This window comes from Myxine glutinosa, chromosome 13 (genome assembly GCF_964187855.1).
Source record: "Myxine glutinosa chromosome 13, kmMyxGlut1.1, whole genome shotgun sequence".
In the NCBI taxonomy this organism is placed as follows: Eukaryota; Metazoa; Chordata; class Myxini; order Myxiniformes; family Myxinidae; genus Myxine; species Myxine glutinosa.
In genome coordinates, this window is record NC_136273.1 from 59,503,174 (window position 1) to 59,529,894 (window position 26,721).

The window sequence follows — 26,721 nt, forward strand, 5'->3', positions numbered from 1 at the left end:
AACAAAGCACGGTCCTCCAGTTCGAAAGCAGGTTACTAAGTCTGCTAAGCAACACAGAAAAGGACCTGAAAACTGCATGAGTCATTTCTACTGCATATATTGCAATGAGTTATTTGTTGATCCACCTGAATTTTCTTGGATCCAATGCAGTGAATGCAAGCAATGGGCCTGCGAAAACGAAACTGACTATGAGGGTATAGGTGCTTTCGTCTGTGACGAGTGTCGCTAAGGATGTTGTTCACTGAAAAATCGGAAAGTAACATTTGTCCCAGGGAACATTTGTCGAAAATAAACTAGACTTACCACATTGAGGTAATATGGACCCGAGGTCCATATTACCCCATAGGGGGGGGGGGGTCCATATTCCCCACGTTGTTTGGAATATGGGCACTGATGGCATATTTTTATTTGTCCCCTCAATCATATGTCTTTGATTTTATTCAACCCAAACTGCACGGGGATGTAGTCTGTCTGGTTGTCTAAATAAACCATTATTTGGAAATATTCCTTATCTATTTGTATAGTCTCTAGCGGGACTTTGACTGAGGGGGTCCATATTACCCCCACCTACCCTATAACTGTATTACATAATACATGATATTGCAAGTCCTTTGAAGTTATAGGTATGGGTTTATAAAGCAAGAAAGCAGCCTTGTTCGTATCAGATTGAACTATAAATCCGATACACAGGATCTACTCGGTCTATACCGTTCAGGAATATGCTTTTACAGATCTTCATCACTGTCCTGAGTGTCGTTTTCGCAAAGGTGTCTAAGCAAATGCCAACATTAACTTTTGGATTCCTCATGCTCTGAATGTTCCTAAAATGTATAGTTTTGCAAATCTCCAAAAATTTGGAACGAAAAATCATAGTGAACCTGACTAAGTGGGTCCAGCGTCGTCCAGCATTGCTGGCATTGGGATCGCTGTCGAACCTCTCCGGTTTGAGAAACTTGTCCATAGCACTCGAGTGGTGAGGTTGATTTCAATAAATTATGAAATAAAGTCGACACCTCGTTTCCCAGATATGAGGCTTTATTGAAATCTATCTCCACATACCCGATACGCACAGAACAAGGAATAATATCAGAACTACAGCAAAGAATCTACTCGCATTTCATTGTCCATAAGCAAGCAAATAATTAATTCCCCGTCATACCTTTCTCGAGCGTCCGCCCATAAAAGACAAATACGAAACCAAAACTCCTCCTTTCCCCCGACAACCCGTTATATTCCCTTCTCAAGGCTATTCCATTCAAATCCTCTTCTTCATATTTCATCACAGTCTGCCTTTTCTTCATTTAGCATCTGTCAAACTTTACAGCAGTTGCTCTTCTCCAAGATCATTGTTTTACCACCGACCAACCATTTGAAGCAAGGGTATTTTCAGAATGACAGTGTAACATTTCCACCTCTTCATGGCTGTGTGTGCGAGTTAACATTTTCAGGGAGGTTGTCAACAACATCAAACTCCATGTTCATAAGCTGTTCTTTTTTGACAATGAACCTGTACCCGTAGGCTTTCATCATTCCTCCGCAAACATTTTGGATGTTCAAAACACGGTTAAAAGGAAGGTATTTACGCCACTTCTGTGAAATTGCTGTGGCATCCTTCAAGACTACTCCAAATGCACCCCCTGATACACTCTTGCCGTGTGTGTTTTTCATGATCCAGTGGGAGACGTTGACATTCTCGGGGATCCTCGCGAAGTTAAACATACGAGTGAGCGTGCTCTCGACATTCTCAACGAAATCTTCATAACGTACCAGCATGTAATGACCTTGCAACCAAGATGGCATGTTGTCTTCCCTGGCTACACTTCGCATCCGCTCTATGCTTTTGCAAATAACTTCAAGAACTTTTTGTTTATCATCATTGATGTTGGTACCACTCATATTCATGACAATACCGTTATCTCTTTTAAAATTGGATGCAGATTTAATTCTGGAAAACGCTATCGCCCTGGGGTCACGCACAAGATGGATTATACGAAGGTCAATGTTCGGATCGGTTAGCAAGGGCTTCAATGGTTCTAAATCCATAAATCGAACTTCTTTCAACACAATATGTTTGCTGGCCTTGCAAGCGAGAGAGGCTGCCTCAAAAGGACGTTTGGAACATTTGGCACGACAGACGTTCTCTTCCGTGATGGTCCCAGCCGTGAAGGCGTTGCATGCAGGTGGTGAGCAGAGGGCGCGACTCACTCCGTACATGAAAATCGATGAGATTGTTCGCCCTGTTTTTGGGGGTGGAGATTGTTCGTAGTAGTTGTAAATGGAAGTATCACATTGGTAAATTGAACGTAGCATGTCACGGCAACATGGTTGCATGCCTGTTGCACCAACTCCCCGCAAGCACTTCCAGGTGTGCCAGCAAGGTTCAATGAGATAGAAAACATCCGGATGTTGGCCGAAGATTTGTCCAAAAAGTGAAGATCCAGAACGCCACGTGGAAAGAACCAGAAGGTGGCTTTGCTTAGGGTCAGACACCTTGCCATAGTGAAAGCGGCATGGCATGGTGCTTGTGGAAAACTTCTGCATAATAAACATGATCACGCTGATGGATGCCATCCCCAAAAACATGTACAAGGCTGGTATCCTGATTGATGAACGCAGCATGGTGGATCTGTGGTGTTACAAAAAGATGATTAATTCCAAGTTCCACCACATAATTATTTTCTCAATAATGTGGAGTGCCTTTCAAATGTATTCATACCCCATTGACTTTTTTCACATTTTGTGTTACAGCCTGGATTTTAAATAGATTAAATTAAAAAGAAATTGTCACTAATCTATACAACATACCCCATAATGACAAAGTGAAAATATATTTTTAGAAATTTGTACAAATTTTTGAAATACAGAAATATAATATGAAAATACGCATTGCGTAGAGTGAGAGCTTCGTCGACAATGGTCAGTCGATCGAGTACGCAGCCCTCGCAAACATCTGTAGGCCTAGGCCTAGCTAGTCTAGGTTGTTTGATCTTGGGCTTAGAATTTATTGATTAGATCTTGGTATTGTAATTTATTGATTTTAATCACCAGGTGAAAATAATTTATCGGTCGTGCCAGACCAAAGCAACATCACGTGAGCAAGATGGCGGATCATGGAAGGGACAAGATGGCGGATCATGGAAGGGACAAGATGGCGGATCATGGAAGGGACATTTGAAATGACATGAAATTTTGTTCCCAAGGGAATGGGGAATGACAGTGAAATTTTGAATGGATTTACATATACATGCAATTGCCATAGAGGTTCGCTTACGAAGCGGAAAACTGAAGTCGGTGTATCTGGCGGAAAACTGAAGCCGGTGTAGCTGGTGGGAAAAAGAAAAGTAGTTGGCGTAAATGATGAGCGGTTTCAAATTCAAAATCCGTTCTGTACAGTACTGTATTATAATTTATTGATTTTAATCACCAGGTGAAAATAATTTATCGGTCGCGCCAGACCAAAGCAAGATCACGTGAGCAAGATGGCGGATCATTGAAGGGACAATATGGCGGATCATGGAAGGGACATTTGCAATGACAACATGAAATTTTGTTCCCTAGGGAATGGGGAATGACAGTGAAATTTTGAATGGAGTTACATAAACATGCAATTGCTATCGAGGTTCGCTTACGAAGTTCTCTATGAACCACCTCATGAGGTACCACCAGCTACACTACCTTAGTCACTACACCCAACAAATTAAAACACAGCAAGGCCAAGAGATGAAGTAAACATTAAAAACAATACCTATTATTATAATTAAATAAAAACTCAACATCAGAGAATGTGGGATTCTAGTGTATATAAAACGTTTGACGTCACCAGAAATAGATATATCACCATACTGCGAATACAAGATGGCGGATCATGTAAAGGACATTTGAAATGACAACATGAAATTTTGTTCCCAAGGGAATGGGGAATGACAGTGAAATTTTGAATGGATTTACATTTACATGCAATTGCCATAGAGGTTCGCTTACGAAGCTCTCTATAATTTACATAAGTATTCAGGCCCCTGAGTCAATCAAACTAATATACACCATTTAGTGTCCCTGTCTGTCTGTTTCTCTGATGAATTTTTGACCACGATACATTCCATCATTACTCATCCAATCTCAACCAAACTTGACAAGATGACTAGGGATGACACAATAAAGGTTGTAGCACATTCATTTTCCCCCTCCCCAAGGTGGTTTTCTCCCCTGAGCGGGTTTTCCCGGCCATTGCCGTCAATGGGGTTGCATGTTGAGGTGTATATCCATGTTAAGTTAGCTTTATCGTGGTGCTTTCCAAGGCCGCTTCGTATACAAAACTAAGGATAATAGCATAATCATGTTATTACAAAACAATATTGATACCATTAATATCCCACCTCCCCAAGGTGTTTTTCCTCCTTGAACAAACGTCGAGTCAACGTTTAGAAATAGCTTACGGCATTTCCGTGGGAGCAACGACCCAACAGCCTCGACCAGCGGTAAAAATATTATAAACACAAACACTCATGATTAGCTTTTAAACAGTCGCCAATGCTATTTATAACACGAAACAAAGAAATTTGGAGGAATCCCACCATCCGTGAGGAAAGTTTTTCTTACAGAACTGAGCGAAGATCTACGGTACTCTATATACCCCACAAGGGTTGGGTTAATAACATGACCCTTCCTGCCGCTAATGTAGCGTTTTCCGTGGTGGCCTTTTGAAAATCGCTCCTGCTGTTTAACACTGTGCCGCTGAAAAGCATCCCCATAGCATAATGCTGCCACCACCTTGCTTTACGGTAGGGATGGTGTTAGATGTGTGATGAGCTGTGCTCAGTTTCCTCCAGACGTGGTGCTTTGCATGCAGGCCAAATTAGGCAGGCAGCTAAGGACTGGATTTGACATGGATGTGGACTTTCCGGACAAAAGCGCCAATTTTTCCCACATGTTACCCGTTACCATAGCTTTCCATTTTTGATAGGAACCATTTCCTCCGAATACATTTTTGGATCACAATCTTGGTGTCTAAACATACATTTTCTGGATCAAGGAATACAACTATACCATTTAAAAAAGCAACAAACTATTTTTATTTACACAAAAAAGAAACTGAACATAAAACTTGAAAAAAACAAAAACGGAATACTGTTAATGTACCATAGTCACTGAAAATGCTCTAAGGGCTGTAACTGTATCAACTGTAAATGTGATGGTATATTGTCATCACACACCACTGTACATGCATTTTATTCCCAGCCTACTTCTCACAGCGACAACTGTAGTGTTCAGGGCACTTCCAACATGCCTTTCTGCATGCGCACCTAGCGCCACATTCACTTTGAATCTTGCAGCTATATTTGACTACTTCACTGCAGGCCTTGGAGACCACAGGTAACATGTTCCACATAGGAACCCAACAATTACTGTCCTCATCGAGAGTCTAGTCCCAACCTTCTGAATTAGGTGCGTGTTGTTCAATCTGCTCACTGGTGCACCATATTCCTGTCTAATGTGCAACTCGCTTTGTGTGCTGCAATAGTGCATCCTGTGTTGGGGGAAATCTCTCCATTGTCTTCGCCTTCTGGCAAAACAGCTCCTTTCTAGCTTCATCCACATGTTGCAGGTCACTTGTCTTATCATACCGGATAACAGTGGAGCATTCCAGCAGCTGGAAATGTTGAGCACCAACCTCTACTTCTGTGTAAGGATGAAGTGACATGTCACATCGTGATAACAGTTCCAAGCCTCCCATGCTGACTTCTTTCGTCTTCCAAAGAATGCAGATGTAGTATCGCATCCCATGAAACTGTGAAAGATAGGGAGGGCCAGGGATTTCTCCCTTCCCAGGTCTTCGTAGATATCATTGATGTGATGATATGTAAAGTTCTTGCCTGTACCAAAGGCAACCCAAATGCTCACATCTTGGCACAGGTGATGGAACTTGCCAATGAGAATCACCACTACATGCGTGTCAACAGTGTGCACCAGACAGTTGGTGCAGCCATTCTGAAGAGCATCCTGTAAGTGGATCGGCAGCCTGGTGTCCGCTTCCTCATGATCACATGGTGCCATGAATCATTCGGTTCCTCGAAGAATAGCTGTGACACCAGATGTGAAGATGATTTCCTTCTCTTTGGGGCAATCCACAGTGGCAATCTTGTTGGACAGGAATGCAAACAGTTCCTGTTTGTTGGCTGGGTCACGTAAGAAGTCGGCCCAGTTTCCTGGGAGCTTGTTCTTGCCCGCAACCTTTCTCTGAACACCCTTTCCTCGCTTTTCTCTAGTGGATTATTTGATGCTGCTGGGGATGTATGTGTCCCATACTATATCAACTCTTTTGGAGATTTCTAGTTGTTTTATGATGTATGGAACAAAGACCCAATCAGCATACTCATCAAATGTCACAATGTTGGTCGTGGGGAGCAAGTGTACCACAGCAGCTCCATCAACAAGCTTCACGTCAATGGAATCAGGAGGATCATTGTGGGTGTCTTTGGACAGAATGTTCATCAGATCAGATTTCTTTCCTAAGCGCAATTTTCCATCATCACATAGTGAAGGGGGGAAAGGATGGGATTCTCATGGCTGAAGAATGTACTCATATCACAAACCCTGTGCTGCATCGCGATGTACAAGTGAGAGAACAGAACAACATCATCCTTGAGTAGGGAGATCTTTCCCACTTGTTTGGTCTTGGCTTTTGGCCGTGGGTAACTGAAGAGAGGAAGGGCATTCTTCTTAATCGGCTCATGAATGGAGGATGTGCAATCAATAATAACTTCTTTGCAATATTTGGCATACTGATCCTTTCCTAGACTATGTACTATTTGCACCGTGTTCACCACAGATTCATCCAAAGCATTCCGTGTGTCTAATGCCAGTAACTCATCACTGTCATCAAGGAAAGGGTTTCCCAGCTCATTGATGACCTGAACCAGACTCACAGGCCCTTGAAACTTCTCTGTGTGGAAAATCCCTCTTCATGATGATAACCACAATCTGAGTCTTTATCTTTTGGGAGGTAGTCCTCTTCAAACTCCTTCAGTAACCTTGCTTGTTCAGGCCCTGAGGCCATCCATTTCCTGATGGCTGAAGGATTTTCAGTCAGACCGACTGCACCCCAGAACCCTTGACCACTTCATTATTTTGTTCATGGGCTTGGTCGATTAGGATGGTCGAAAATCTGTTGGTGGTTTTGTGGATGACGCAGTGACTGTGCTCCTCAAACTCTTTGAGAATGGGTGCTGGCAGACTCTCCATGTCTCAGATGTGTATTGTAATCCACCGTGCATAATTGTGGTGGTTTTGAGCGAAGAACCATGGAACCAAGGCATTGAGGCTTTCAACATAAAGAGGAAAATTCCCCTCATGGTGTTATCTGATGAAGATGAGTCCCAGGACGTCGATGTTGAGAACTGTGTCCGAGTACTGGAATGTTGGACTCTTCTGTACCATTTCCTGCCTCCACACCTCATTGGCTTCATCACTGTGTGTTCCCTCAGTGTGCAGAAAAGCATACTCGTGGAGCTTTGCCAGTGCCAAAGTAGTCACCTGGTGAGTATGCCTTGTTCTGGTTAGATGTGAGGCCTTCAGAAACGAGTCGGCGGTGTCTGATGATGCAATGGCAGCTTGTGTCAGCGTATTGGTCCATCCGGATCCCGCCAAGTAGTCACCATACATTTTCCACATCACCATCTTTATGTGCAGGCCGCTATGAACTTATCCTCTCCGTGTGAGTCAGGCCAGTTCCACTGAGTGAACTCGGCATGTGCATAGAGTGGTGCATCAAAGGCTATAACTGGTATCTGTCCAGGATTGAGAAATTCTGTAGCCCAATGCAGCACATTAATTCCATGCTTAAGCATAGCTGCAGTAGCTGCCTTCTCACAGAAAGGGGCAAGAGCTGTGTAAGGGTGGTGTGCTGATCTGCTGATGCATCTTGCATGGAGGCATGGAATGCTGACCAGATAATAGTGTCACCTTTTTAAACTTCATCTTTCTCCATCTGTTGTCTAGCATGCTCCAGCCGGCTCTTCTCTTTCAATTGTGCGACTACCAGTTGTCCGTCTTTTGGCGCTGACGCATTTGACAGTTGTGGGACTGACACTTTTGCTGTCTTCAAAGCCACAACTGACACTGTGGTGAAGCTGTCTGGCAACTGGTGATTCTTCTTGGTATCAGCCAAAGGCAGTCTGATGTCATTCTGCTTCTCTCCCAAATTAGATGAAGTGGGAAACTGAAACTGACTGATGCCTGTGTCATGAAATGACCCCTTAGCAGGTGTACTTGAAGGATTGTAATCCCAGTTGTCAAGCGCACCAACAGTAAACAGTCCACGTTACAGCTGAGCAGGAACCACAGCTACTTTGTCCTGAAAGTTTTCACAGACAGCAGGCACAAGCTGGCTCCCAAGCTGAAGAACTCTGTCATAGTTTACGCTGAGACCCAAGTCATATAGCTGTGTGATTATCTTTTTCGACCTAGTCTCTGTGTGATTCTTCATTCTGATGTACAGCGGCAATGGTGGTTCCCTATCCAGGGAATGCCGACACTTAGCAGAAGTCGACGCATGTTTCTTGAAGATAATAATAATAATAATAATAATAATAATAATAATAATACATTTATTTTGTATAGCGCTTTTCAAGAAACCCAAAGACGCTTTGACATAGTACGTAAAACAAAGACAAAAAAGACAAAAATACATAATTAAATAACCAAACAGAAAGGAAGGAGAAGGAGGAGCGACGGTCAGGGGTTGAATGCGGTGTTGAACAGGTGGGTCTTGAGTGATGATTTGAATGTGGTTAGTGAGGAGGAGTCTCTGATGGTTTGAGGTAGTGAGTTCCAGAGTGTGGGAGCAGCGATGGAGAAGGCCCTGTCCCCCCATGATCTGAGTTTGGTCCGGAAGGGGGGGGGACAGGAGGTTGGCAGCAGCAGAGCGGAGGGTGCGGGTGGGAGTGTGTCTGGGGAGGAGGTCAGTCAGGTAGGATGGGGCCAGGTTATGGAGGGCTTTGTAGGTCAGGAGGAGGATTTTGTACTGGATTCTCTGGGAGATGGGGAGCCAGTGGAGCTTGTGAAGGACGGGGGTGATGTGGTCCCGGGCCCGGGAGTGGGTGAGTAGACGGGCAGCGGAGTTCTGAATGTATTGAAGTTTATTGACGATATTTGAGGGTGAACCATAGAGGAGGCTGTTGCAGTAGTCCAGACGGGAGGTGATGAAGGCGTGGATGAGGGTTTCTGCAGCTGTGGAGGAGAGGAATGGACGGAGACGGGCGATGTTTTTCAGATGAAAGAAGGCTGTCTTGGTGATCTGTTTAGTGTGTTTGTCGAAGGAGAGGGTTTGGTCAAAGATGATGCCAAGATTCTGGATGTGAGGGGAGGTGGATACTGGGGTACCGTCGATGTTGAGGGTGAAGTTGTGGGTGGATTTGGTGAGCGTTTTTGGTCCAATAATGATTATTTCGGATTTATCACAGTTTAGTTTGAGGAAGTTGATTTGAAGCCAGGATTTTATTTCAGTGATGCAGTTTGTCAGGATAGAGTGGGTGACGGTGGAAATTGACTTGGCGGAAATGAAAAGCTGGATGTCATCGGCAAAGCAGTGGAATTGGAGACCATGACGACGGATTAAGTGACCAAGGGGGAACAGGTACAGGATGAAGAGGAGGGGACCGAGAACTGAACCTTGGGGGAGGGGAGCGGTGGGGGATTTGCAGTTATTGATGTAGATGAACTGGTGCCTGTCGGAGAGGTATGATTTGATCCAAGAAAGGGCAGTGCCAGTGATGTTAAAGGTGGTTTCAAGTCGGGTAAGTCGGGTAAGTCGGATATTGAACCCGCGCATGCGCAAGATTGGAGGTCATGTCTATTCAAAGCTGTCCCTGCTCGCACGCTTTCGAAGTTAAGTAATTTTTCACAATTGTGTTTTTATCGAAACTGTATCTTTCTTTCGGTGTATGTACCCATTGTGGTGTCTTTAATAGGATTCTCGGTGTTGGTTTTTCATACCTGTGTACAGAATCGTCGGTTCTTTCGTATCGCGTATTCTGAGGCCTAGGCTACCGTGTCTGACCTTGGCTTGAGGCTTTGTTTTTGTCTCAGCGGTTCTTTGATCGCGCTGCAATTACTTTCGGTCTCTGGTTTTCCCGGTCTTTTCACCCCATACTTCCTTGTTTTAAAATCTCCTAAGAAAAAAAATCAAAAAAAATATTTTCCTTCTCTGTTCTTATCCGTTTGTTCGTTTTTATTTGTTCGTTCGTTCTTCGACCACGTTGTTTGTGATCACGTGATCACATTGTTAAAAAATGTTTAATCTGTCCCCTGAAGAACTGTATTCTGTTGTATTCTATAACACCTTTTTCTTCTTCTTCTATAAAAGGATGCTTTCGACTTGCTCACCAAATCTATTAATTCCAAAAAAAAAATCCATCTCTTATAGTGCATCTTTCATTCATTCCCTAAACTCTCCAGCACTCCACCCATCCTTCAGCGTCCTCAAACGTATTTTTGACTCGAATGTCTCAAGAAACTCATTTTGCAATAAATGTTCATTTCCGAATAATCGTACACTTTTCAAAATCCAATCTCACCCCTCCCCTCCAAATCTTCCCCATCACCCCTTCCCCTCCAAATCCTCCCCATCACCCCTCCCCTTCAAAACTTCCCCATCACCCCTCCCCTCCAAATCTACCCCCTTGCCCCTCCCCTCCAAATCTTCCCCATCACCCATCCCTTTCAAATCTTCCCCCTTGCCCCTCCCCTCCAAATCTTCCCCATCACCCATCCCTTTCAAATTTTCCCCTTTGCCCCTTCCCTCCTAAACTCCCCCCACACCCCTCCCCTCCAAGACTCTCCCTCGCTCCTCCCCTCCTAGACACCCCTCTCACCCCTCCTCCTCAAAGCGTCATCCCCGCTTCTTCCCCCTTCCAACTTTCACCTTCATCTCCCTCAACCTTCTGCCTCACTCTTCCCCCTCCTCAAATAACACCTCACTGCACCTCACCCAATCACAATCAAACCTTTTGTCCGCCCCATTCTTCCCTTTCTCCAAGCTATTCTGAAATCTCTGACACACCTTCAACAGCTCTCCCTACCTCTTCCTCCTCTTCCACATCTTACCCTACTGCTCCCCCCTCCCCCCCCCCACCCCCCCTGTTCAGTATCCGATGCTCCGCCTTCCTCTTCCTTCACAGTATGGACCTCAAACATCCGGGGCCTTCGCTCAAACTTGACTGATCTCTCCATACAGGTTGCTTCTGACAAACCAGATGTGATCTGCTTAACAGAAACTTTCCTCCTTCATGATGTCTCTGATTCCTTGGTATCTCTCCCAGGTTACTCCCTCCTCCGGTATGATAGACCTGAGCCTCGTCCTGGAGGTGAGGTTGCTACCTTTATTAAAAAAAACTCTCTTCCTCACTCGCCCTACACTACCCTCTCTCCACCTCACCCCCAGGAATACCTTTGGCTACGGCTTCCCCTTCGCTCCCACCTTTTGTTCATATGTGTGTTGTACCGTCCACCAAACAGTGATGACTCCATCTACATCTCGCTGTCTGATAATATGGACCAACTTCTATCGACCCATCCCAACTCTCTCTTCCTCATATGTGGTGATTTCAACTGTCACCATGCCAGTTGGCTGGGTGTGGGTACCTCTCTCACCAGCCATGGCTCTTCAGCAAAGGACTTCTGTGACTCACTGGGACTGACACAATCTGTCAATTTCCTGACCCGGATCTCAGTTAATGGAGCATCTTCTCTTCTGGACTTGGTTATGACTAACTTCCCTGAAAATGTCTGCTGCTCTTCTTCTGCTCCAATCGGCTCTTCTGATCATGTGCTTGTTAAAGTGGACATCTCTCTGACCATTCTCAGAGAGCCTCCTCAGCGTCGACGATTCTGGCATTTCACTCAGGCCAACTGGCACGGTCTTCAAGCAGCCATCAATCATCTGGACTTGTCTCCCATCTCTACCGCCTCTGACATCAACTCATCCTGGGAATTCTTCCAAAGTAAATTGCTCTATCTCATGCACAGATTTATCCCATCTCGTCTTCAGTTGTCATACCCTTCCTCCCGTCCATGGTACACGGAATCTTGTGGTGGGGCTATTGCCCAGAAACAACTTGCTATCGTCTCCTGGAAAGCAAATCCAACAGAAGGAAATCTCATTTCCTTTCACAAAGCCCGAAACAAGTGTGTGTCCACCCTCAGGAGAACCAGGAAACAATGTCTCTCCGTTCTCAGGACCGAACTCTCTTATCTGTCTCCCTCTTCCAAATCCTGGTGGCGTCTGGTCAAATCTGTTTCTGGTGTTTGTTCCCCCTCCATCCCCTCCCTCACCTCAAATGGCCACACGGCTGACTCCGCACGTGAAAAAGCTGAATGCCTCAACTCTGTGTTTGCCTCTAAATCTTGTGTCCCAAACCCATCCCTCTCTGTACCCACGGTACCCAGTCATACCCAGCTGCTCCTGGACTCTGTGTCATTTCCTCCTGACAAGGTTGAAAAGTTTCTGTCAACCCTCGACTCTGATTCTGCAACTGGACCTGACGGCATCAGCCCACGGGTCCTAAAATCCTGTTCTTCCAATCTTTCGCTCCCTCTCTCTGTTCTCTTCACCCTCTCTTTTGCTCAAGGTCATCTTCCATCTGCTTGGAAATCAGCCAACATCACCGCTTTGCACAAAAAAGGTGCAAAACAGATCCCAGCAACAACATACCAATCAGCCTTCTTCCAATTATCAGCAAAGTCATGGAATCCATCATTGCTTCAGATATGAAATCGTCCTCTTCTCCAATGGCTTGATCTCTGATCATCAATTTGGTTTCAGACCTGGACACTCGACTCTGGACATGCTGCTTCTGCTTTCTCAACAATGGATGGAGGTCCTCAATGCCAAACAGGAAATTAGAGCAGTCTCCCTTGACATATCACGTGCCTTCGATACGGTCTGGCACCCCGCTCTGCTCACCAAACTCTCCTCTTTTGGTATCCATGGAAATCTCCATGCATGGCTGGCGGACTTCCTCTCTAGTCATAGTCAACGTGTGGCCCTGAATGGGTTTCTCTCGTCTCCTCTTCCTCTTCAGGCTGGAGTTCCCCAAGGCAGTGTTCTGGGCCCTGTGCTTTTTCTGGTCTTCATCAATGATCTCTCTGACTCTCTTGAAAATCCTTTCTATCTCTTTGCTGATGACTCTACTCTCTGTCGCTCCATTCTTCATCCCTCAGATCAGCAGTCTGCAGCCTCCTCACTCTCTGCAGACCTGGACAAATTCACAGACTCGGCAAGCAAGTGGAACATGTCTTTCAATCCTGACAAATCTCACACTCTTACAATGTCTCTCCAAAAAGACCGACTAGACATCCCTCCCATCCACTTTCTGAATAATCCTCTCCAAGAAGTTCTGTCACTCAAGCTTTTGGGTCTCACTATCTGCCATGATCTTTCCTGGGAAAACCACATTTCAAATCTGGCCTCCAAAGCCAGTCGCCGACTGGGCATCCTCCGTTGTGCGAAGTCCTTCCTTGGCACACCTGAGCTCCTCACCACATACAAGGCTTTCATCCGCAGCTCAATGGAATACTGCTCTCCCCTCTGGGCTGGTGCTCCTCCCTCACACCTAGCTCGTCTTCACGCTGTTGAAACCAAAGCATTCAGAATCATTGGAATCTCCCGCGATGAAGCTAACTCCACAGGCCTCTCACTCACTCACCACAGGCAGGTTGGTGGTCTTTCCGTCTTCTACCGACTCCTCTCTGGCCTTGCCCCCCCCAGCTCTCTCTGGGCTCAGTCCCGCAAATATTCCTACAGGTCGCACAAGATCTGCCTGCAACCCGCTTATGGTTAAACTGCCAAAATCAAGACTCTCTGCCCACCTTCACTCCTTCATTCCTCTTTTCTCCCGCCTCTGGAACAAACTCCCTCACTCTCTTCAATCCCACTCCACCCTCCAGGTCTTTAAAACAGCTGTTCACCACCATCTCTTATCTTCCCCCATCCAAAACCTTGATCTTTTCCACCCCCGCTAATTTCATCCAACTCCACTTTTTTGAAATACCAACTTCTGTCCTGGACGTCCTTGGTGTCCTTGTGTTTTATACTTCTCCCTCCCCCCCCCCCCCCCCCTTCCCACGCCTCCTCCCCCCAAGCCCTCTCCTTTCCACACATCTCCCTGCTCTCAAATGTTGTGTTTGTGTGCTTCCCCTTCTCTCCCCATCTTGTCTTCCGCTCCCTCTTTTTATATATTTTGTTTGTCTGGTTGATTTGTTTGTGAAGTAAATGTTAGCTCTTTCACGAGCCTCGATTCAGTATACAAAAAAATAAAAATAAAAAAGGAGGATGATGTGATTGATGGTGTCAAAGGCGGCGCTGAGGTCGAGAAGGATGAGAATGTTGAGGTCACCGGCGTCGGAGGAAAGGAGAAGGTCGTTGGTGATTTTGAGGAGTGCAGTTTCCGTTCTGTGGTTGAGGCGGAATCCGGATTGGAATGTTTCATACAGGTTATTGGCAGAGAGGTGATGTTTGAGTTGAGTGGCTACAGCGCGTTCCAAAACTTTTGACAGAAAGGGTAGGTTGGAGATGGGTCTGAAGTTATTTGGGGTGTCAGGGTTGAGTCCAGGTTTTTTCAGAATGGGGTGACAGCAGCGATTTTGAGGGATGGTGGGCCGATGCCAGTAGACAGGGAGGAGTTTATCGTTGCAGTGATAAGTGGAGAGAGAGCAGGAAGGCAAGCCTTAACAAAGCTGGAGGGGATGGGGTCCAGCGTGCAGGTGGCAGTTTTCATTCCTGTGAGGAGTTCAGAGAGGTCAGTAGGGGAGACTGGGGAAAACTGAGATAGGGGTTGGCAGGATAAGGGGGGGGCGGATGGTTTGAGGGGGAGCAGGTGCGGTGGTGGTTAAGCTGCTGTAGATGTTGACTATCTTGCTTTGGAAGAATGAAAGGAAAGAAATGCAGTTGTCGACTGTGACTGACTGGGTGGTGGTATCCAGGGGGCTGAGGAGTTTTTTATTGTGGAGAAGAGTGCTTTTGGGTTTCCGGACCCAGAGTGGTTTATTTGAGAGTAGTAGGTGGAGCGGGCGTGGGAGAGGGCATCTTTGTAGTGCTGCAGGTGTCTTTGTAGGCTTTGGAGTGGATTGTGAGACCTGTTATATTACGGAGTCTTTCAAGTTGGTGGGCACGGGTTTTCATCAGACGGAGCTCAGGGGTAAACCAGGGAGCATAATGGGTGAAGGAAACTGTTTTGGTTTTTATAGGCGCAAGCTGGTCGAGGCAGGAGGAGAGAGTGTGGTTGTAGTAGTCAGTGAGGTCAGAGGGGCTGTGCAAATCAACAAAGGGAGAGGTGGACATTTTTTTGGAGAGGGAATATGAGAATGAGGTAGGTGAAAGATTTTAGCTTACGGAAGTTTATTCTGCGTTTTTGCCTTGGTGCTGGGGTGGGAATGTTGATGGTCATAGTGATGGCTAAGTGATCGGAGAGGGTGAGGTCAGAGCCAGAGAGATGATGTATATTTAGTCCAATAGAACAGACAAGGTCCAGAATGTGACCACGGTTATGGGTGGGAAAGTTGACATGTTGAGTGAGGTTAAAGCAATTAAGAATATCAATGAAGTCAGCGGTTATTGTGGAGTCAGTGGAGTCCTTGTGGATATTGAAATCACCAAGGAGGAGGGTTGAGGGGGAGAAGGAACAGAGCTGGGTCAGAAAGTAAGAGAAGTCAGACAGGAATGTTGGGTGAGGTTTGGGAGGGCGGTAGACAACTGCCATGACTAACTGTGTGTGACCAGAAAGTTTAAAAGCCAGGTGTTCAAATGATGGAGCAGATGAGATGGAGATGAGGCTGGTCTTGATGTCCTGTCGTTGTATTACAGCAATTCCACCACCTCGGCCCTCCGAGCGTGGTTTATTGATGCATGAGTAACCATTGGGTGTTGTGAGGTTGAGTGAGAGGTAGTCCAGAGGTTGTTGCCAGGTTTCAGTCAGACAGAGAAAGTCCAGTTTATTGTCCAGATTGAAGTCGTTCAGGATGTGGCTTTTATTGTTGAGGGACCTGGTATTGAACAGAGTAAGCTTCATATTGCTTTGTACGGTGTGGATTGCTTCGGGTGATTTTGCCAGGGCTTGCAGACAGGGGGCGCGTTCGTGTATGTTGTTGTGTTGACGTAATCGACGGGTGAGAGTGCGCTCAGCTGACCAGAGTGAGGGGATGGAGTGACCTGTCTGGGAGTAAACAAACTTGCGACCGGAGCCTCTATGGATGTATCTGGGTCGTCGTAGGAGTCCGTGGTTTTTGATGACAGAGATGCATGGCGGAGTGGAGTGGTTGTTGAGTTGAAGAAGCCTAGCGGCGGAGTACCTCAGTGCCATGCCAGGCAGGAGCTAAGGTGCACAGAGCCCGGAGAGGTCAGCCGGCAGCCGCAGGCTGGCTGACCAAAGCGCCCAGCACAACAGGCTGGTCCAGAGCACGACACGCGAGGAGGGTCGAGGAATGAAGATGAGCAGCCCGAGGACCAATAGAGAGCCGAGGACGTGCAGGCCGAGAGCCGAGGAGCCGAGGAGGCAGCCGGGCAACAGCCAGCGTCAACAGCCAGCGAGTGTCTTGCAGCTCGACGACTGCAGCGGTGGCCAACAGGGAGCCAGCCAGCCGTCCAGGCAACCCACCAGAGAGCAACCCAAGAAAACAAAAGGCAGGACAGGTGCGAGATGCCCGGGAGTGGGCAGGAGGCAGCGGCGGAAGAGCCGGGCAGGTGAAGCCGGGAGGATCAAGCAGAGAGCAGACCCGTCGGCCAAAAAGCCGCCAAGAGTACTAGAAAAGCAGATTCCGTACCTTTATCCAGCCGGAGAACGCGCGGCATGTGCGCCTTCCGTCGGAGAACAAACTGCGCCAGCGTCCCCATACGCGGCGCACGTGGCGGCATCCACAATCCACAAATCAAAGTCCACAATCCACAAAGTCCACAATCCAATCCACAATCAACAAAAGGCAGGCCAGGTGTGAGATGTCAGGTCGGAAAAGTAGAAGAAGTAGACCCTGTACATCTATCCAGTCGGAGAAGCAGCGAACAAGCAGCGCCAGCGTCCTCTCACAGACCGGACCGGAAGTGTTGAAGAGAATGGTCTGAGGGACTGTGAGGTTTGCCTGCAAGTCTGTGGAATCTTGGTCTTTCGTGTCAGCACCATTCAACAGCGTAGAGCCGTAGACACAAGGGTCTTGAGAGTAGATGGCACGGATTATTGTTGAACACATAACAACCTTATGCTCACAACCAGAAGGAAATTTGCCATCAAAGTGGAAACCTTTGTAGCTGACAATATCTTTGCTCACTATCTTGGCAGCCTTAGCCAGCAGTAGTGCATCACCTTCATAATCTCATGCCATGGCTTGCTTTAGCATTTGCTGCATACCATGTTCAAATACCAGAATCTTATTTTTGCCATCACTTTGCTCTTGTGCTTGCAGGAAGTTTGCTACAACTTTCTCCTTGAATCGGGTTCTGTTAGTCTCCTTATCAACACCAAGGTATCGTACACGGTTTTCATACAGCTGATGCAAGACCGAAAATAAGAAGTAGAAGGTCCCATCTTCCACACTGTTTTCTACATCAGTAAAGAGCTCCACAAGTGCTCTTGTCTTTATCTTCTTTTCCTCAGAAGAGCCTCCCGATTCCTGCTTATTTTGCCGCATCAATGATCTGTAGCGATTCCGTAGTTCTGTTAAGCACTGCAGATGATATTTAGCCTCGAGTGCTATGAGATCGCCACCTTCTATTCTAGCCATTAACTCTGTTTCCTGCAGCTCGGTAGCCATCTGTCTTATGGTCTCATCAGCTCCAAGTGTTCTAAATTCATATAGGTGTCCATCCTCTCGTGACAAAACAGACAGACCATTTTGTCAATCCACTGGCGCCAAGACCGTTAAACCCCAGAAGTGCTGCTCTCTGCAGCATCATCCTTGTCACGCTTTTTGGTAGCTCTCTCCAACTTCTCTTTGCTGAACTTGACATATAGTGGGGCAACTTAGCATAACAATTGTGCATTTTGTGAGGGAAGCACCAAATTTGGCACACTAGTAGAGTATCATATTATGAAACGATCTGGATATTGGGCCATCTCAGATTCAGAGATTTGATTTTTGCAAGATTTCGATTCGATTGGGATCGAAGAGAACACCTTCTTCGTCTTCTGTACAGTGAAGTTGCCAGCCCTGAATTCTCTGGCTACATCTGGGTGCTTCAATGGGAGTGCAACCATGTCCCTCAGGTGAACAGGGATCCATCCACCTGGCATAGTGTGTGTGGTCTAAGGCATGGAACCATGGGACCAGTTCCGTCAGGGCATCAAGGTACATCGTGAATGAAGCCTGCCGCAGAGAACGCACGTGGACCAGTCCCAACATCTCTAGTTCCAGCACAGTTGCCCAGTACTGAAAGTTGGGAATGTCTTCTCCTCTCTGGTGACACCAGTCTTCGAACTCAGGCAGGTCTTCTGCATCATCAGCATATGTCATACAGTGGCGTTCATACGCACGGTGTTGCAGGATGTGCAGTGCCGCTGCAGTGATTTGATGAGCTCTTCTTGTGCGGGTGATGTGGGCAGCTCGCATGAAGGAGTCAGCCGTCCCTGGCGTTGCAATCTCAGCTTGAAAATCTGCAAAATCTGCAAATCTTGTAAAAATCAAATCTCTGAATCTGAGATGGCCCAATATCCAGATCTTTTCATAATATGATAGTCTACTAGTGTGCCAAATTTGGTGCTTTCCTCACAAAATGCACAATTGTTATGCTATATTTAGCTTAGCTGCCGGACTAATAGCAAGATTTGTGCCATGCACCCCGGCTTTGGATCAGCTCACCTACAGTTATGTCTTCTCCAAAGTTAAGCACCACTGGCAATGTGCCCAGGGCTCTGAAAGAATTAACGTTATTCAGGAAGGAGCTGTATGGTTCTGACTTGTCCCCGCTTCTTTGTGCATTGGGTGGGCATTTCAGAAGTTCTGTAGTCTTTTCTTGACAGATCAAACACATGCTCCAATCCATCATGCGAGTCAACCTGAAAATAAATGAAATTATTAATTTCTTATGAAATAATCATCCTATAAAACATGTCACTTAACTTCTCCATCTGATTTACTTATTTTTCTTTCCTCTATGTGATGCAACTGTTCCACCTGAAAAAAAAGAAAGAAAAAAAAAGCCTCGTTTATTTTTGACCAAATATCCAATCTGACACTATCCTAAATGTTATAGTTGTATTCTTTGACCCTGAAAATGTATGTTTAGACAGCAAGATTATGATGCTAAGAGGCTTAGAAGCTAAGCTATTGAGAGATATAAGTTTTTACATGGCGTCCATTTTGAAAATCCAAGATGGCCGCCATAATGTATTCCGAGGAAGTGGTTCCTATAGTGGGGCGGCTTAGCCCAAATATTCAAAAGAATTGTGCATTTTGTGATACAAGCACCAAATTTGGCACAAATGTACATTAATATGTTGCGAACATTTTCAGATATTGGGCCACTTGAAATTCCGTAATTTTTTTTTTCAAATTTTTTCAAATTTCGTAATTTCAAATTTTTCGGGTGACACCGTCACAATTTCGGTCTTCGAGGCCGGCCGATAGGCAAAGTGTGACCGGAAGGGACGAGGTTCTCCTGACCACGTGGCCCTCGATCTGGGAAGCGAGAGGCGTTCCATTAGTGGACGCGCCCCTCACGCCCGACTTTTGGGCGGCCCCGGCAGGCCGTTTGTTTTGACGTTCCGTGACAGGCCCCGCACCCCCACCTCCGGGCCGACCGGAAGCTTGTGCTGAGTACATCATACCTGAACAACTCAGTGAGGCAGAACACAGCAGTGCACACCAGCGTGACCCCTTCAGTGCATAAACCAATTAACCTGTCCACTGCAGGGCATATAGAAATGAAGTTATTTTCTGCATATAATAATAATATAAGTTCAGTTCTATATAACAATTTCTGTTATCACCACTACCACTACAACTACCACTACTACAAGCTTTGTCTGGAATTTTGTGGACTAACAGACAAACAGACATACAGACAAGCTGGGATCAAAACATTACCTCCTTCCACCATTGAGTGTAGAGGTAAACATCATGGAAATTATATCATGCCCTAGATTTAATTCATGCTTACCCGTGTATTTGCTTCACTGGTTCACAAGGTCTTTTGCATACATGTAATTCAGACTCTCGTCTTCATTGCTGACCACACAATGTTCGCAACATATTAATGTACATTTGTGCCAAATTTGGTGCTTGTATCACAAAATGCACAATTCTTTTGAATATTTGGGCTAAGCCGCCCCACTATATCGGTCGGCCTCGAAGACCGAAATTGTGACGGTGTCACCCGAAAAATTTGAAATTACGAAATTTGAAAAAATTTGAAAAAAAAACTTACGGAATTTCAAGTGGCCCAATATCTGAAAATGTTCGCAACATATTAATGTACATTTGTGCCAAATTTGGTGCTTGTATCACAAAATGCACAACAGGTTTGCTATGCTGCTACACTACTACCACAAATGGAAAGCTAAAGCTATAGGTAGCATGTGGGGACGATTTAGTGTTTTTGTCCAGAACGTCCACATCCATTTTCTAAGCTGCCTGACTAAATAGTTCAATTTATATCTCATCAGACTACAGAATATTTTGCCTCAAGATCTCAGTCTTTCACTTGTCTTTTTGCAAACTCCAGGAATGCTGTCATGTGTCTTTTTCTTAGGTGTGGCTTTCGTCTGGCTTATATTTGTAAAGTGCTTGTCTGTTGTCTTTCCTGCAGGTTGTCCGATGTCAGTCAAGGAATTCTGTAGTTCTGTCAGAGTGATCATTGGGTGCTTGGTCACCTCCCTGACCATGGTCCTTGCCGGGTTGCTCAGTTTGGTCAAACGACCAGCTCTCAATATTCATTCCATTCCAGTTCCTTGGACTTCATGGGAGACAAGTCCTGTCTGGACATGATTTAGAAACACACCTTTCTATTTAAGGTCCCACAGTTGACAATTAAATTGGCCACAGGTGGACTCCAATCAAGTTGTAGAGACATCTCAAGGATGATCAAAAGAAATTGGATGCACTTGAGCTCAATGTGGAGTGTCATAGCAAAGGGGTAGCCCTTTTCCCTTGTGGGGCTTTTTATAATTATTGTGAGAACTCAATTCAATTCTTTCTTTCCCTTTAATATCTGTTTTTCCTTCTGAAGGCTGTCCTATTCTTGGTCTATAAATATAACTCACTTGTTGCTGTGCTTCCAGGAAACAGGGTTCTCTAGGCATACCTGGGACCTGGTTCCTCCATGCTGCACGTAAAAAGGGCAGTAAACAGTCTATCAAATTGTAATTGGGTTTGTTCTTGAAAAGGTACTGACCATACCCCGTAATATGTACAGAGAGAGTGTGAGATGGAGGGAAAAAGAGATAGGGGGACAGAAAGAGGGACATGCATACCTGGGACCTGGTTCCTCCATGCTGCACGTAAAAAGGGCAGTAAACAGTCTATCAAATTGTAATTGGGTTTGTTCTTGAAAAGGTACTGACCATACCCCGTAATATGTACAGAGAGAGTGTGAGATGGAGGGAAAAAGAGATAGGGGGACAGAAAGAGGGACATGCATACCTGGGACCTGGTTCCTCCATGCTGCACATAAAAAGGGCAGTAAACAGTCTATCAAATTGTAATTGGGTTTGTTCTTGAAAAGGTACTGACCATACTCCCATCATATGCACAGAGAGAGTGTGAGATGGAGGGAAAAAGAGATAGGGGGGCAGAAAGAGGGATATGTATGGGGTGTGGAAGAAGTGGACAGAAAAGCAGAAGATGGATGAATTTAGGGAAAGAGATCACCAATGATTCTGGAGATGGACACCTCGGGGAGTAAATATTCATAAATACCCTCACAAAAGCCCTGAAAATAATGTTGTTGGCCTCATTGTTTTGGTAATTGTGGTACATTCCATTTTAATAGGTCTATGTGCGAGTTCATATGCAGATCGACTTTATACATGATAAATCACAGTATCACGGTTATTAAAAATACTAGTTTAAATAAACGGTCAAAAATGACGGCTTTGAACAGTTTATTCGACAGTGCAGCCTCGTGAGCGTGCCAAAGTCTGAAGCCTCGGCCTATTGTCAAGTGTGCTTATATCTTCTTTATTTATAAGACATCCTACAAACGTAAATGAACACTCGTTTTACTCCACACACATTTCACATCATGTGCAGCGAATTTCACCTCCATGCACCTTGTTGTCCCCCGTCGCACCGCGGAGCGAAAGGGGGACTATGGTTTTCCCCTCCGTCCGTGTGTGCGTGCGTGCGTGCGTACGTGCATGTGTGTGTACGTAAGCGAAGACCCGAATTATAATTTGGTGTGAGGGTGCAACCCACGTCAAAAGCCAAGATGGCCGCCGCCATGTATGTCTGACGCCATGTATGTCTGAACATTGTGAGCGGAATATCTTGAAAAATAAGCAAAGTACCAACTTCTAATCTGGTGTGTGGGTGTATCTAAGCATAAGGAAGAACGCTATTGAAAATTGGGTCGCCACCTCAAAATCCAAGATGGCCGCCGCCATGTAGGTCTGAACCTTGTGAGCGGAATATCTTGAAAAATAAGCGAAGTACCAACTTTTAATCTGGTGTGTGGGTGTATCTAGGCATAAGGAAGAAAACTATTGAAAATTGGGTCGCCACGTCAAAATCAAAGACGGCCGCCACCATATATATGTCTGAAATTTGTGAGCGAAATATCTTGAAAAATAAACGAACTACTAACTTCTAATCTGGTGTGTGGGTGTATCTACGCATATCGAAGAACGCTATTGAAAATTGGGGCGCCACGTCAAAACCCAAGATGGCCGCCACCATATATATGTCTGAACCTTGTGAGCGAAATATCTTGAAAAATAAACGAACTACTAACTTCTAATCTGGTGTGTGGGTGTATCTACGCATAAGGGAGAACGCTATTGAAAATTGGGTCGCCACGTCAAAATCCAAGATGGCCGTCTTGCGTCTTCCACTTTGTCAACTCACATCACTTCACCGACGGGGGACCTAGGCGTAACGCTTGTTCACCTTTATATTGTTTTTTAAAACGCCTCTGCACACCGCCCTTGAGGCTTAGTTTGCAAGCTACAGTCTACAATTCCAATGGAAGACATAATTACTTTTTTATGGAATTTTTTTTTCGAGTTTGCTTTATCCTCAAAAATAGACCGTAGTGAACACACATTCTTGTTAAAAGATTGGCCTTTAAAACCTGCCCTTATGAAGAGGGACAGACATCTGTACAAACACACAAACTGACATTGTGTTTTATATGGTATCATTTTTGGCCCTATCTCTCAATGGTGACGAATCACTTTAAAATTACAGTATCTGTATCCGGTTCTTCTACAAAATTTTGTCACACACTCAACCTGTCCACCAAATTTCATCTGAATCTGTCCTTTACTTTCTGAGATATCCTGCTCACAGTGAGATAACCTCCATGCACCTCCATCCACCTATGGTGGTGGAGGTAACAAATAAATTCTGGTGATTGTTCAGATAAAATGTTGGATCTATTGTAAAAGAACTCGGTAGAAAAGGAAATAAATCTTGTGGAAAAACAAGTTTCTTTGTTTGACCTTTTGAATGAAAAGCCACCCTCTAAATAAACAACCCAACGATATTGTATTTCCACATACGTCAACATAAATATCTCTTACATTTTAAGAAAAGCGATGATGATTATTCATATTATGCAAAATGAAGCTTTTAATGACCTGTAAGTTATGTAATACTAGCAGGAGTGCCTGTCATGGCCAGCATCAATTTGTTTTGTTTTTTTCCTATTTTTTTGTGGATGCCTAAAACACTTCTCTGCACCGACCAAGGAAAATTTATATTTAATATTACAATACCACACATACGCGTACAAACACACTAATTGGGGATAATTTAATATCACATTTCACATAGCTACAAAGGTTCAGGCAATATAGAACGATTTTTTTTATCGATTTTTTTTTTCAAACTTTAAAAAAAAAAAAAAAAAATATTTTTTTGCCTAAAACAGTCCCCAGCACTCACTGATGAACCTCTGAAAATTTGATGAAGATCCGTTCAGCCATCTCTGATAAAAATCACAAAGATGGCAAAAATCACACAGAGAAATGGCTATATTATTTATAATATAGATATCCCATTACATATTATGTAACTGTACATCCTGTAACTCACCTGTATATCCAAAACGTTGTTATTACACTTTCTTTGTGAAGCTTTCTTTTCTGCGCGAAATGCTTCTATCACTTGTTGGTCTTGGACTCTCAAACTCAATGTCTCCTTTGAAGCAATTGCTCGCCTTTAAGAGCTTCACTGCCACGCAGACGAAAACATACCTGATCGGCCAGCCCATTATCGTGACGTCTTTAATGGAGTCACAATCCCAATATTTACTGTGCGGATAGATTTAACTTGAAAAACACGATTAAAGCTGTAACGAACAACTGTAACGAACAACACACAGCTGTAACGAACAGTAACGAACACAAAGCTGTAACGAACAACACACAGTCAGCTGTTAAAAAAAACTGAACATATGTCCAATTATATGTAAAGTTACACGAGCTAAAATTTGTGACGCACTTTATATCAAGGGAGGTGCAAAGCACCCTCCCTGTTATAGTCTGTTGGCAAAATCTGAAAAATTGGGTTTAGGGAGAACCGCGTGTTAGAAGCTGCCAACAAGTATTTTTTGGAAAGTATACACTCTCAGATTTATGAAAATGCTTGTTGGCAGTTTTGAAAATGTCTTGTAGAGGAGATATTTGGTTGCCATGGCAACCACCTCAAAAAATCTTATCAAATCAACAAAACATTTAAGACACTTATTTGGAAGACTAAATAGCAGATTTAAATGTTTAATCATATGTTCTCTCATACCATCGATCAGCTGAATTCAATCTATAATAAAAAAGTCAGTGTCCATTTGTCTGTCTGTCCGTCCGTCTGTCTGTCTGTCTGTCTCCTCCATAACTCCAAAACCATGAAACCTAGCGGCCCCAACCTTTGCATGCATACACCTGGACCTCCAACATATTGCAAAGATGAAAACTGGGTGTTTCGGTGTGTTATCACGCCCTTTTTGAAGATGATTACCCAGGTGCTCATAGAAGAAGAAAAAAATAGCACCGCAAAGAGGGCGTAACCCCTCAGCCCATGCATGGTGGAAACCAATTTCAAGATGGCTGCCGTGGCGGCCATATTGAAAATCGCAGCGCGCCCATTTTCGAAAGGAACCTCCCTCGACTCAACCCCAACACACACTGCAAAAATGAATTTAATCGGACAAGCCGTTTTGCTTGAAATTGACGGAAACCAATTTCAAGATGGCTGCCGTGGCGGCCATATTGAAAATCGCAGCGCGCCCATGAACCTTCCTCTACTCAACCCCAACACACACTGCAAAAATGGATTTAATCGGACAAGCCGTTCTGCTCGAAATTGACGGAAACCAATTTCAAGATAGCTACCGTGGCGGCCATATTGAAAATCGCAGCGCGCCAATTTTCGAAAGGAACCTTCCTCTACTCAACCCCAACACACACTGCAAAGATGGATTTAATCGGACAAGCCGTTCTGCTCGAAATTGACGGAAACCAATTTCAAGATGGCTACCGTGGCGGCCATATTGAAAATGGCAGCGCGCCAATTTTCGAAAGGAACCTTCCTCTGCCCAACCCCAACATACACTGCAAAAATGGATTTAATCAGACAAGCTGTTCTGCTCGAAATTGACGGAAACCAAAAGTTGATGGACGCCCAGATGGCTGCCGTGGCGGCCATATTGAAAATTGCAGTGCGCCCATTTTCGAAAGGGACCTTCCGCTACTCAACCCCAACACACACTGCAAAAATGGATTTAATCGGACAAGCCGTTCTCCTTGAAATTGACGGAAACCAAAAGTTGACGGACGCCCGGACGCCTGGACGCCCGCCTGGACGATGCCCGTGATGACAATACCCCTTAGCCCAATTTGGGCTGAGGGGTGAAAACCCAATGTGGTGGCTTACCAATATAGTGGCCCGCTATACTATACTCCAAAACCATGAAACCTAGCGGCCCCAAACATTGCATGCATACACGTGGACTTCCAACATATTGCAATGATGAAAACTGGGTGTTTGGGTGTGTTATAACACCCTTTTTGAAGATGATTACCAAAGTGCTCATAGGAAAAATAAATAGCACCGCAAAGCAGGCATAACCCCTCAGCCCATGCATGGTGGAAACCAATTTCAAGATGGCTGCCGTGGCGGCCATATTGAAAATCCCGTGCGCACATGAACCTTCGTCAACTCAACCCCAACACACACTGCAAAAATTGATTTCATCGGACAAGCCGTTCTGCTCGAAATTGACGGAAACCAATTTCAAGATGGCTGCCGTGGCGGCCATATTGAAAATCGCAGCACGCCTATTTTCGAAAGGCACCTTCCTCTTCGCAACCCCAACACACACTGCAAACATGGATGTAATCAGACAAGCCGTTCTGCTAGAAATTGACAGAAACCAATTTCAAGATGGCTACCGTGGCGGCCATATTGAAAATCGCTGCGTGCCCATTTTCGAAAGGAACCTTCCTCTACCCAACCTCAACACACATTGCAAAAACGAATTTAATCGGTCAAGCCATTCTGCTCGAAATTGACGGAAACCAATTTCAA

At 45.0% G+C, this 26,721-nt stretch overlaps 1 protein-coding gene across 2 annotated transcripts; it reads right to left on the minus strand.

Annotated features, from left to right (window-relative positions):
- Positions 1–1,027: 1,027 nt before the first annotated feature.
- LOC137438934 (carbohydrate sulfotransferase 5-like) lies at positions 1,028–24,362 on the minus strand. Of its 2 annotated transcripts, XM_068134419.2 has the most exons (3): positions 24,232–24,362; positions 18,838–19,034; positions 1,028–2,626 (listed from the first exon to the last, which is right to left on the minus strand). In XM_068134419.2, the coding sequence occupies exon 3, from the start codon at positions 2,617–2,619 to the stop codon at positions 1,417–1,419; it is 1,203 nt and encodes a 400-aa protein (XP_067990520.2). In that variant the 5' UTR covers positions 2,620–2,626; positions 18,838–19,034; positions 24,232–24,362; the 3' UTR covers positions 1,028–1,416. The 2 variants fall into 2 exon arrangements, with proteins under 2 accessions (XP_067990520.2, XP_067990519.2); XM_068134418.2 differs by lacking the exon at positions 18,838–19,034 and having other exon boundaries at positions 24,232–24,361.
- Positions 24,363–26,721: the final 2,359 nt, after the last annotated feature.